Raw genomic sequence first — 13371 nt, forward strand, 5'->3', positions numbered from 1 at the left:
TAAAACTGCTTTCCAGCTTATAAAAGAAGTAAATTAGGTTGTTTCTTAAAAACTGCACAATGAAGTTAACCTGCCCACCTTAACTTGTTGGGGAACCTGGCCGACTTGTCCCAGCCTTCTCTCCTAGAAGTGAATCGCTGAGAAAGAAGTGTGATGAAGGTCTCCAACTGGTTTACATTTCAGAGAACTTCAGAAAGGATGATTAGCATCACGGATACTGCCACAGGTGGTCTGTTTCCAGATGGCCTGTCTGCCTAACTGTCTCGAGGGGCCTGACCAGCTAGACACAATAGCTTTTTGTCATAAACCCCTTTGAACTTGGTGAAGGGTAGACCTGCGACTCCATTATATACACGAGCCTCGAAGAAAACAGTGCAACATCTTGACTGTGTTCTCAATTCTGAGCTGTTGGTCCTAGCCGTTAGAATGCCACCAAGCCTGCCCTTTGGCCAGAGTGCTGTGGATAATTTGTAGGTGGTGTTTCTTGTTCAGTGTTCTAAGGCTTCTTTTGTCACCCATTGCTGTTCTTGTCCTTTCCAGAATTTTTATTCTTTTCCTCTTACTTGCATTTTAGCTATTGCCCCCTTGCTTCTGTCTCCTTCACTTCTTGCCTCCAGTTAAACAGACTTCTGAGACAACAGCAGTGATGTTTCTATATTTATTAATACAGAGGTTGAAAAGAATGTTAATGATTGAATTTCTTTCTTTCCTTCCCCCTGAGTTTTTTTTTTTTTAAATATTCTGCCCAAGGATATGCAAGTAAGAGTTAATAGCTGCTGTGTAAAGCTGGTACCATGGGGTGGTGGAAAGAGCACACAGCCAAGAGTTAGGCATTTTGAGTCTAGCCCCAGGGATAACTAACTCACTGGGTGTCTTTGGGCAAATCACTTGACTTCTCTGGGCCTTAGTTCCCACATCACTCAGGTAAAAGACTTTGTTATGCAAGGTTCTTTGAATTTAGTATTCTAGAAAAAAAGTCTTATCAGCTTCTTCTGTCATATGATGCTCCATTGTGAATACATTCTCTTGATTCTTCTCTGTTCCCGAAAAAAATTAATTTTGTTTTTGTTCTTAGACTGCAGAATGAAAAATGGATGAATGTCAAAGTGGGAGACATCATTAAATTAGAAAATAACCAGTTTGTTGCTGTGAGTATTGTTTAAGATATTTATCTCAGGTTAAAATAGCATATGTACTAAAATATTTACATTTGCAAATTTAGTAAATCTGCGCTAATTTAGCGTAATTAAGGAGGGAATACCAGGATGTATTATTAAAAAGTCTCAATTATAAAATATTTGAAAGACATTTGATTAATTACTTTCAATAACCTGATAACTCAGATAAGGCTGAGTGATTATCACCTTGTTATTTCCTTTGGGAAATTAATAGATAAAAAATATTTAAAATCAGTCTGTCAATTGTTTGATGTAAATAAGAGCTTTTAAAATGCTCCAGAGTACTTTAAAAATAGTTTGTTCTCACATAGTTTGAATATTATCCCCCCAATAACGGAATTAATACTGTTAATGTGCAGTATCATAGAAGAAAAGATTAGCTATAGAAAGAGAGAATGGATGTTCTTTCCTGAATAATCACGATCAGAAAATGTTGATTGAATGTTCTTAATAAATGCTATTTATGAGGTTTTACTTTGTATACCAAATGCACTATAACTTATATTCTCAAGCTGCCTGTGTTACAGTTTCCTTAATAAAATTCAAGGGGTCAGTTAAAACTAAAATATATGTGACTAACTATAGTTCGTATTAAATGCAAGGCTATGAAGGCTATCCAGATCAGAGATTAAAAATTATAACTATTGTAGTCTTTATGTCAAATATATATTAGATTACTCATGAAAATTTTTGTGTTAATGCCATTTTATTTATCAAGCTGTGTTCTTCATTAAATTTGCGACATTTTCCCACAGCATAAAAGAAATGGCCCCAAGATCTATTTACAAGAACAACTCAGTTAAGACTCTTAAACATTCACTTTCAGAAACAGTCTTCTTTCATTGATGTATCGTCTGTGTATACTGATTCTCTGGAACAACCCATGCTAAGGTGACTAGTCAGTGGATAGGCCATTCAAAAAGAGTGCGCACTTTAAATAGAGGAGTGCTTATTTCTCTGACAACCTCAAGTCTCTAGAAAATAGCTGAGAGCCAAAAATAAGCAAAAAGGTGTTGGTGCAGCCAAAATGGAGGCCTCAGAGCCCACCGATGTAACCTGGGTTCCTTAGACCTAGGGCAGTCTGCCAGGTTTTCAAAACTTATTTACAATTTAAAGTAGCATGTCCAGCTTATTTTCCAGCTCATTAAATACTAGGAGCAGTACACTGAGGGGAGCATGTGTTAGAAGAACATACCCTGTAGGAAAGATTGAGGCTTAGTGTAAAATACAGTGTAAGGATACTGGGTGGGGAATTGGATGAGAAGAGTCTTTGCTCCATTCCTTCAGTGACAGCACTTTATCTTCTCTGCCTTTCGTTGGTTTCTTCACATGTCAAATCCAGGTGCAAGAGCACTATATGATCTCAGAGATCCCTTCCAGCCCGTAGTTGCTGTGATTCTCTGTCTGAGCTGAGACTAGACTACAAGATTCTTACAAGCAAGGAGCACATTGATTTGCCTGATCCATAACATCTAGTGCCATGTGGGATCATAGGGGGCAGTCAGTAAATGTTGGCTGAATGAATTAATGTCAATCTTTTCTAAGTAAGAAGACAGAAAAAAAAAAGAAAAGTGGTTATAAATTTCCAAAATTCAGGGTGTTCTGGATCCATGAGGTACTAATATGCCCTAATTAAGAAAAGATCACATATATTCAGGGTCCTTTGCTTGAGAAGAAAGGGCTCCATATAACTCATTTTGGTTCTACTTTCAATTAAGATAATTACAATGAAAAAGTTTTGGTGCTTCTTAGTGGATAACCTTAACTTTTTTTTTTTTTAATGGGCATATATAGAATTCTAGGATGTGTGCATTCAAAAAAATTTTTTTGGAAATTACTTTATGCCAGGCATGGTGCTAGATATAGTGGAATTAGGAAAAATTAAAGGATCCCAAACACTTAACTATTATTTTATTTGGAATTATACTTCAGGGGAAATGCTAGGTAATTTCTGCTTAAGGTATTCAGTAAAAATAATGTTTTAAGAGCCCTATGGATATGCTCTAACAAGGGTAAATATTGGATTGAACTCACTTATTCACTGATACTATACTATGTTCATTTATCAGATTCTTTGAGGTGAATCCCGTAAAGGCAGGAGTCAAATTTGTGTCTCAAATCTCTTAACTCCAAGGACCTCATGGACAGTATATCTGTGCTCCAACTTGCCCTCTAGCCTTAATATTCTAATTTGCACTTCCCTTGGTCTTTGTTTTTAATTTAGTTGTATTTTCTGTGTTATAGAAAATAACACATGCTTGCTTGTTATTGCAAACCTTTCTGTGGAATGAAGCATGGAAGTCAAGTGTAAGTGCAGGCGTCACATGGAAGGAAACCAGTTCCATGAACGCATCATTATCACTGATTTAAAATGAATCCCACACTTAGATGAGTTTCCATGAAGTCAGTGATTCACGTGTCCCAGCACTGTCCAATAGAAATTTCTGCAGTGAAGAAAATGTTCTATATTTGTGCGTCCAAATATAGAACAGCCAGTAGCACCTTGTAGGATACTGAGCACTGGAAATGTGACTAGAACAACTGAATGTTAAATTCTATTTAATTTTAATTAATTTAGATTTAAATAGCCACGTGTGACTTGTGGCTACCTTACTGGACAGTGCAGATGTAGCCTTTTTATTGTGGCTACATGATGGGGTAGAAATGCTTACTCCCTACTCTTTCCTAGGTTCATCCTTCCTGTTTTCACTTGGAGGGGCAGCCCCAAAATAACACTAAGCGTCTTGCACCCCCTTGCGTGTTCCCTTCTCCCAGGAGTGACTTCTCCGATTGTTAAGTGTTGGGGCGGGGAGTGGTGTGCATGACCTGGCACCTCCTTCCTTCCCTTTCTCTTTGGGCTCTGTCTGTGTACAGAGAGTACATTCTGCCCCGCTCGTTCGAAGTACCAATTTTACAGGAGTAGATCCCCATGGTGGGGGTAGCGAGAGGGTCCAGGTAGTTTCGAGCTTCCAGAGAGCTTCAACTATGACTAGATGAGTCTAACAGGGGTGAAGTGTTAGCAAGCCCATTGGGCCCACAGACCTAAAGCCTGGTCTCCAATAGCTTGATCAGTGACAAAGATGATATTTTTATCTCCATTGATCTCTGTCTGACTCATACAATTATAGCTTGTTGGTTTAATCTTTGGATAAGTGAGGAAGGGATTCCTTCAAACGCCAAAACACCACAGTGCCTCTTGATTAGGTCACTTTGTTCATAGTTTATCCATGTGCGGCTACGCGGCACCTATGAAACTGTTTTCGAGGACAAATAAATGTTTCTGTGGGTGAACTGCTGTAATCACTTAGAAGTGCTAATATAACTTCCTATTCCCTGGCATCAGTTGGCAGGGGCTGTCAGAGAGCTTACATTTGGGGAGCAACAATCACAGGTCTCTAAAAGAGACTCACTTCGGAGTTACTGCACAGAGGTACATCTTGGGAAACCAGATCATGGAGATCATGATAATAATAGCTCGCCTTTATTGACTATGTGCCACATGACAGACAATATTACAAGCTCTTTATATGACTTAACTCATTTAATCCTCACATTATCCCAATGACGGCAGGTTATGTACTATTATTGTTCCCATTTTACAGACGAGAAAATGGAGGCACAGTGCCATCAGATAGCTTGTCAATAGGAGAGCCAGGAGTTTTAACCCCTCCCTTTACCATATGCTGCTCCTGCCTCCACTGGAAAAGTTGGTCCTGATTACCTTGCGACTGGGCTTCCAGAGTCAGGGCCTCTAGGCTTGGATGATGGAGGTGAAGTGGCCAGAGAATGTTGCACCCAATTCTGACGCATAACCTCTAGCTGTCCAAACTTAGAACTTCTAACTGGATTTATGTCACCATATCAGTACATTTTAAGGAAGGAAAGGAGCTTGCCTGAGATGACCAGTTAGCTGGTATGTTCAGAAGTTACTCACCTTTGTTTTCCCAATAAGGAAAACTGCCCCTTACCTTTTTTAAAAAAACTCTAAAACACTTTTGAGCTGAATTTCCAGAGCTCCTATTTTTACTGCGGGACCAAGAAAAAAAAAATCGTAGAGCATAATTCAGTTATCACAATAAGATTGACTTCCATTAGAAGAATTAAGTAAACTGTGTGAGAAAAACACACTGCAGAGTTCTTGATACTGCCAGAGCCTGGACCCTGGGAGCCAGGCCTACCTTCCTCCTTTACTTGACAGCAGTGCTCTTGTCTTGTTTGGCTCTTCTCATCTGGTGGTAGAAATAGACCTCTTACTGGACATGAGCATATTTGAACATCACATGAATTTAATTGTTTAGCTTATTTGAAAAACAGTCCACCCTCCATCCCCTCCACAAAAAGGCCTTCATGTTTTCAGTGTTTACAACAGTAAATTTTTGCTTTAAAACAAAGACGTTCTTCTGTTACAGAACTGAAAATTTCACCTTAAGAAATGAAAGGGCTAGTTTAACCTAACCTCCAGTGCTGACCATGGGCAGGCTTTGGCTTTCTCTTGACCCATCATCAGGGCATTTTCTCCAGTCTTTTTCAGCACTGTTTTTGGACATCCTTCCGGGGAGGCCATTTTGTGGTTGAATTGCCTTTTTTAGTTATTTTAAGTTTTATAGCTTCAAATCAGTGTTACTTGTTTTACTCTAATTGCTGAAATAAATCTTCCTTTTTTAAAAATATGTGAGACATTCAACATGCATTTGCTGGATCTGAAATTTAAATTTTAAATGAAAACATTAACTATAATCTTACCCATTTTCAGTTTTATGACTTCATTCTGACTTTTGTCCACATCAACATATTTTTCCATAAGTATACTCATACTGCATGAGCCATTTTGTATTCTTATTTTTGCACTGTAAAAGAATAAAAGAAAAGATAATTTTGTAGATGATAAAGAAAATAAAGAAGAATTCCACATGTGAGAATGGCTTAAAAAAAAATGAAGGGAGATCCAAATATGGTGTTCCAATTAATTCTACAAATTTATCTTTCCATCACGTCATGAATCGAATCCCAATATTCTTTTACCATTGTAGTTTTGGTTTTTGAACACCAACGAAGTGAAATGCTGTCTGTTTTTCATAATTGTATTCCAGTGATTTTGTAGCCAACCAGTGGAAAGAGCATACATTTGGGGATCAGAGTTCCGAGTTCTAGCTTTGCCCTTTAACCTCCATGTGGCCGTGAGTATGGCCTTATATTGCTTGGAGTCTTGGGATCCTCTATTAGATGTGATGAAACTTTCACCATGACTTTGTAAAGGGTATGGGCATTCCATGGGTTAATTTAGCTCATCTAGTGCTTGTGAGACCAGAAATTACCTTCCCAGGTTTCTTATACACACAGTGGGAACAATATTATCCCCTAATGGGGTTGTTGAGAGAATAAAGTGACACAATTATGTGAGAGTGTTTTGTAAACCCTTAGAGAACTCTACAGCTTTCAGGTGTTATAATCACTTGAGGTTTTGCTTCATTTGTTCTTTAGTTCAACAAACATTAATCATGCCTAGTAAATCTAGGAGTCCAGTGCCATTGGCGTCTAGAACTCAAAGATGTTCAAGGTTTTCAAGGTTCCTCTGGCTGGTATATTTTTTCAGGTTTCCGTGAAGCCCCTGCTTGGGCTTTTTGTTACCTGTGGAAGGTGGGAGAAGGAACATTGTGTAGAAAAACATTCCTTAATTCTTGGGAGACATAGCTGAGCCTTTCCTGGAAGGGCGTGGGGAAAAGGCACCAATAATTGACAGCAGAAAGTACGAATGGGGGTCTAAGGAAGATGGGTATGGTTGGAATTAACTGCTGCCTGGACCCCCCGTGAGCTCCAGTAATCACACCTTCCCTTCCCCGTGCTGCATTCCTGCTAACGCCTCTGCCTGCGGAGACCTGCCCTCCATTCCATCCAGAATGTTCCATCAGGCCCTTCCTCAACTACCAACCCGATGTACTCCCTTTCTCATTTGCATTCCTCCCACAGCACTTGGTTAATAAGAAACTTAGAACCCTTGTCATATTCTGCCTTTACTAAACTATAAAATCCTGGAAGGTAAGAAGTTTTTATTTAATTTAGTACTCCTGGCAGTAAATGCCTTAGATTGACTAGATTCACATCCTGGTGCCCTACTTACTCTGTGGCCGCAAACAAGTTACTGAACCTCTCTGAGTCTCACTTTGTTTATCTGTAAAGTGGAGATAACAAGACCTACACTTAGGATTTCTTTGAGTTAAATAAAATATTGCACGTAAGGCTATTGGCACAGTGCCAGACACATAGTAAGTCCCCACCAAATTTTGGCTACTGGTATTATAAACACCTACAGCTCAAACACCAGTTTCTGGATCGACTAGGAGTTGGGTCCCTGAGAGATACTAAAGGGATCAGTTTAAGGAGGACTGACTTGAGGCTCACAGAGTCATGGGGTTTGTTGGGCCCGAAGACCACCCATGTGTTGCTCCACTCCCTTCCCAGAACCTCTGACCAAAGGGCAACCCAGGACTAACAGGGCTGTTACTACAGCTCTCTTGCCCTTCCTTTCCAGAATGACTGTTGAGTGCACGTGGAAATAGGACGGCATGATGATGAGTGAGCTGGTCACTTATTCCACTGGATGCTTCTATGGTTCTGCCCCTTCACACTTCCTCCTCAACTAATGAATTTAAAAAACTTGAAGGGAGAAGTCAGCCAAAGGAAAGACCAAGGCTCAGCAGTGGGGCAGGGAGAACAGAGGAAGAATGAGGGGAGGCAGGACAGAGATCAGGGAGTGGGAAAACAGGAGGAAGGTTCAGAGGACATAGAGAAAGGTGACAATGGAGGTGACAGGAGGAGGCAGGGAAGGTAGAAGACAGGAAGGTAGAAGTCCCAGGTCCCCAGGGGGTAGAGAGAACAGGAAGAGTTAGCCCAGAACCCGTGGGGTTTACAGTTCTCAGTTTATGCCTCTAGGAAGTTGAGTCACTGCTTAGGAAAGAATCTGGTCAGAAGGTGGCAGTGGTGACTCAGTCACATGTTCTGAGCCAACTGTGGCCGACAATTCCTCCCTTTGTTTATCAAAAATATGTCTTGAGGCAGCTGAGCTCAAAATTAAACTGTAACAAGAAAAAAGTAATGGTTCTTACTAGGCAGAGTTTTGAAGAAAAGCAACTCTAGGTACAAATGGATATCTTTCTCTAAACTTCACAACTATTTCAATCACAGATGATAGAATTAGGGAATTGTGGATTATTTTTGAAATGATCCTGTTAAACTTGGGGAGGAGACCCATAGGCTGAAGAGCATGAAGCTCTACTGCTATTGTGCCTTGTGCCTTTATTCATTGAAATTTAAATGTGAGAAATAAAATCAAGGGAAATTTTCATAACATTTTTCCACTTTAAACTCAAGATGGGTAATTTTTGGCTCAAGAGCGGCATACACTCTTCACATGTTCTCTTCAGAGCGGGTTTGCTCAGGTCACATTGTGAGAAGTCAGAAAATAAATAACTTCTGCCTTGACAGGCGTCTCTGGCTTTTTCATCCAGAGTTGAGGCGGAGCCTTGATAGTGCAAACCCATTTATTCGGTTAGGGGTTGTCACTGAGTTGCCTTTTAGTTCTGTTTTATTACAACTTAGACAAAACTATACCCCCTCCCCCCCACATGCACCTACACCACGCCTATTTTTGAGTTGAAAATTTAAAAGCTTGAGACAATGAAATCAGTGGATTGATTCTAAATTTAACCTCCAAGGTTTGAGAATGGAACAATTCAAATATTTAAAAAACAAAGATAAGAAACGTTTACAGTTTTGGAATGCCAGTTGTACATTTAGACAGAGCTAAAAAATTGTTAGGCTAATATGTCAAAATAAATTGCTAGAATTTTAGTCAGTTCTTTTTAGACATGTAAAACCTTCAGAATTTCATAAAAACCCTCATTTAAAAATCAGTTTTGAAATTTCAAATAAACAATTTCCCAATGTAGAAAGCTACCAGAATTCTAAAACTGAATTGTGATGGGTCATTTCCAAAACACAAATGGATGGCCGAATAGAATAATTTATCTCTGTGAAAGACCAGCTTCCCACCTCTGAATGTTTTCTGTTTACCATGTTTTCTATTCTATCCTGCCCTCTTGCTTAGCCCCTGCTTTTCTTCTCTTTCCCTTTTCTTACATGCCACCATCTTTTTATTTTCTCTTGCTTATGTTTTAATCTTGTTTTTCCTTTAATCCTTTTCCCTTTTAAAAATTTCCTTGCCTCTCTTATTTTTTCTATTGTTTTCAGTTTCCTCCATCCTACTTTACTTTTGTCTTTCCCCATCTTCTTTCCCTGCCTCAGCTCTTAACTGATAACCACGGAATTAAAGAATGTGCATATAAGCATTTCCAGTTATCTTATTTATTGGGGAAAGTTTTATATTTCCCATTAGTAATTATCAAAGAAAGAAAATAGAATTTTATGTATTTCTATGAGATATATACATTTTATATAGAAATATATAAAAATTTAAACATTTCTATTAAAAAAATAAAGTGGCTATTAATTTATATGCTATCTCTCCCCTTGCTTATGTTCTGATGGTCAAGGGCGTGCAAACCAGGCACAAGGAAGTGGAGGGTGGCTTTGATTCAGGGCATATGGTAGAGAGGTGGAACAGAACTTCACCTCTCACTTTTTTTCTAAGGCTCTAATGGCTCATTAGTAGTGGAGGGATGATACAATGTAGAAGGCTTTCAATCAATCTTCCCTTTTCAAGTATTCTTTATCCTGGTTTTTCAAAATAGGCTGATCTGCTTCTCCTATCAAGTAGTGAGCCACATGGCCTCTGTTATATTGAAACTGCTGAACTTGATGGGTAAGTTATTAAGGTCAAAATAATTATTTAGATTGGTTTTCAATTTATTTAAGAGTAATAGCTTTAGACAGCCGCATAGCACAGGGAGACCAGTTCGGTGCTTTGTGACCACCTAGAGGGGTGGGATAGGGAGGGTGGGAGGGAGGGAGATGCAAGAGGGAAGAGATATGGGGATATATGTATATGTACAACTGATTCACTTTGTTATAAAGCAGAAACTAACACACCATTGTAAAGCAGTTATACTCCAATAAAGATGTTAAAAAAAAAAAGGGTAATAGCTTTAGAAACAGAACCTAACTTAAACCTTAAACCTTATTCTTAGATGTGGTATATGTATACAATGGAATATTACTCAGCCATAAAAAAGAACAAAATAATGCCATTTGTAGCAACATGGATGGACCTAGAGATTATCATACTAAGTGAAGTAAGTCAGACAGAGAAAGACAAGTACCATAAGATATCGCTTATACGTGGAATCTAAAAAAAAATGATACAAAGGAACTTATTTCAAAGCATAGACTCACAGACATAGAAAACAAATTTATGGTTACCAAAGGGAAGGGGGGAGGGATAAATTAGGGATTTGAGATTAACAGATACACACTACTATATATAAAATAGATAAACAACAACAAGGACCTACTTTATAACACAGGGAACTATATTCAATATCTTGTAATAACCTATAATGGAAAAGAATCTGAAAAAGAATATATATATGTATATATATATATAACTGAAGAACTTTTCTGTACACCTGAAATATTGTAAATCAACTCTATTTCAATCAAAAAAAAATCTAAAAAGGCCCTAATGCTTCATTTTACTTTCTTGGAAGAAATAAGACTAAATTGCAAAGTCCATTTGCTAATTACTTTGCAGATCTTGAGAAACCTCTGTTTTTTCTCTTAAATTTATTTCTTTCAGAAACAGCGAGCTAAACATATATACGTAAATAGCTTTACACAGGGACTTTTCACTGAGATTCCCTGGAAGGGTTTTCTGTTTGTTTGTTTGTTTTTAATTTCAAGTGATTGTCTAAGGAAAATGAGAGGAGTGACAATCAAGATCCCTTGAAGAGGGCTTCCCTGGTGGTGCAGTGATTGAGAGTCTGCCTGCCAATGCAGGGGACACGGGTTCGTGCCCCGGTCCGGGAGGATCCCACATGCCGCGGAGCGGCTGGGAAAAGATCCCTTGAAGAAAGAGGACTGATGTTACTTTAGAAGGCAACTTTTGGAACTGGGTCAAATGAAGATGTAGAGAGATAAGAGAGAAATGGAGTAGGATGCAGTTTTGACATGGATGCTAATTTGGAATTTAGTTATAGACTGTATAGTAATTCTGTTTCAGTGGATTCAGTTTGTCTGTCTGACATCAAAATATTTATTGAATGCTTACATTTTAAAGATACTATATGTGTGCTTTAGATGAATTTCATCATTTAATCCTAACGTAGGTACTATATAAGCCCTGTTGTACAGCTGAGAAAATGAAGGCTTAGAGAGATGAAATAATTTGTCCCAAACTTCTAGAGAGTGAAGCCAGGACTCAAACCTGGCAGCTGACAAAAGAGCCCATGGTTTTAGCCACTGCTTTCAAAATAAATGCTGTATTGAGCTCTCCAAATAGAGTTCAGCCTGTATGATCTTACCCTTGGTCTGGGCAGAAGCTAAAATAGTGCTAAGAGGGAAATTTATAGCCATATATGTATACACTTGAAAAGAGAAAAAGCCTGCAGTCAATGATCTAATCTTCCATCTCATGAACCTAGAAAATAGCAAAATAAACTCAAATCAAGCAGAAGGGAGGAGATAAAGAGTGGAAACCAATGAATTTGAAAATAGAAAAACAATAGAGAAAAGTCAGTGAAACAGAGAGCTAGTTCTTTGAAAACATCAATAAAATAAACAAACTTTTAAGAAGACAGGGAAAGACAAAAAGAGAGAAGACCCAAGTTAACAATATCATGAATGAACCAGGGGATATTATGACAGATCCTGAAGTCATCAAAAGGATATGGAAATACTACAAACCACTCTATATACATTAATTTAACAAAGTAGATAAAATGGACCACTTCATCGGAAAACAAACTATCAGAACCCATCCAATATGAAATGGACAATTTGAATAGCCCTGTATCTATTAAGGAAACTGAATTCAAATGTAAAATATAAAACTATAGGGGCTTCCCTGGTGGCGCAGTGGTTGAGAGTCTGCCTGCCGATGCAGGGGACACGGGTTCGTGCCCCGGTCTGGGAAGATCCCACATGCTGCGGAGTGGCTGGGCCTGTGAGCCATGGCCGCTGAGCCTGAGCGTCTGGAGCCTGTGCTCCGCCACGGGAGAGGCCACAACAGTGAGAGGCCCGCGTACCACAAAAAAACAAAACAAAACTATAAAACCTTTAGAGAAAAACATAGTAGAAAATCTTCAAGATTTAGGGCTAGTCAAAGAGTTCTTAGATTTGATCCCAAAAGCGTAATACATGAAAGGAAAATTTGACAAACTGGAATTCATCAAATTAAAATTTTTTTCTGTGCAAAAGACCCTGTTAAGAGGGTGAAAAAATAAGCTACAGACTAGGAGAAAATATTTGCAACCTATCTACCTGGCAAAGGACTTGTATCTTGAAAATATTAAAAATCCTCAAAACCCCACAGTAAAAAAAACTAAACAATCCAGTTAGAAAATTGGCAAATGACATGAAGGGACAGTTCACTAAAGATGATAACAGATGGCAAAGGTATACAGACAAAAAGATGTTCAACAACATTAGCCATTAGGGATATTAAAATTAGAACCACAATGACATATCACTTCCCACCTATCAGAATAACTAAAAGAAAAAATAGTGAGAACTCTAAATGCTGGCAAGGATGTTGGGAAACAGGGTCACTCACACATTGCTGATGGGAATGTAAAAGGCTACAATCACTTTGGAAAACAGTTTGGCAGTTTCTTAAAATGCTAAACATGTAACTACCATATCACCCAGCAGTTTCATTCCCAGACATTTATCCCAGAGGAATCACATATGTTTACACAAAAACTTATATACAAATGTTTGGGGCAGCTTTATTTGTAATATCCAAACACTAGAAACAACTTATATGTTCTTCAACAGGTAAGTGGTTGAACAAACTGTGGTATATCCATATCGTGCAATATTACTGAGCAATAAAAAGGAATGAACTATTGATACACGCGACAACCTGGATGAATCTTCACAGAATCATTTTGAGTGGACAAAAGCCAATCCCAAAGGGTCACATACTGTATTATTTCATTTATATAACATCACTATAAAATTAGTGGACAGCAGATTAGGGATTGCTGGGAGTTAAAGATGGGTTTCAGGAGGCAGGGAA

At 38.4% G+C, this 13371-nt stretch overlaps 1 protein-coding gene across 10 annotated transcripts in view; it reads left to right on the forward strand.

The window, feature by feature from the left end:
- ATP8B4 (ATPase phospholipid transporting 8B4 (putative)) overlaps positions 1–13371 on the forward strand; it is a 295105-nt gene that overhangs the window by 157111 nt on the left and 124623 nt on the right. For all 10 annotated transcript variants that reach the window (XM_029236307.1, XM_029236303.1, XM_029236302.1 and 7 more), the window contains 2 exons: positions 1076–1148; positions 9926–9996. In XM_029236307.1, coding sequence (XP_029092140.1) covers positions 1076–1148; positions 9926–9996 — 144 coding nt within the window. The remainder of the gene's footprint in view (positions 1–1075; positions 1149–9925; positions 9997–13371) is intronic.

The sequence above is a fragment of the Monodon monoceros genome, unplaced genomic scaffold (genome assembly GCF_005190385.1).
Source record: "Monodon monoceros isolate NGI ecotype Baffin Bay Population unplaced genomic scaffold, NGI_Narwhal_1 Super_Scaffold_21, whole genome shotgun sequence".
NCBI classification, from domain to species: Eukaryota; Metazoa; Chordata; class Mammalia; order Artiodactyla; family Monodontidae; genus Monodon; species Monodon monoceros.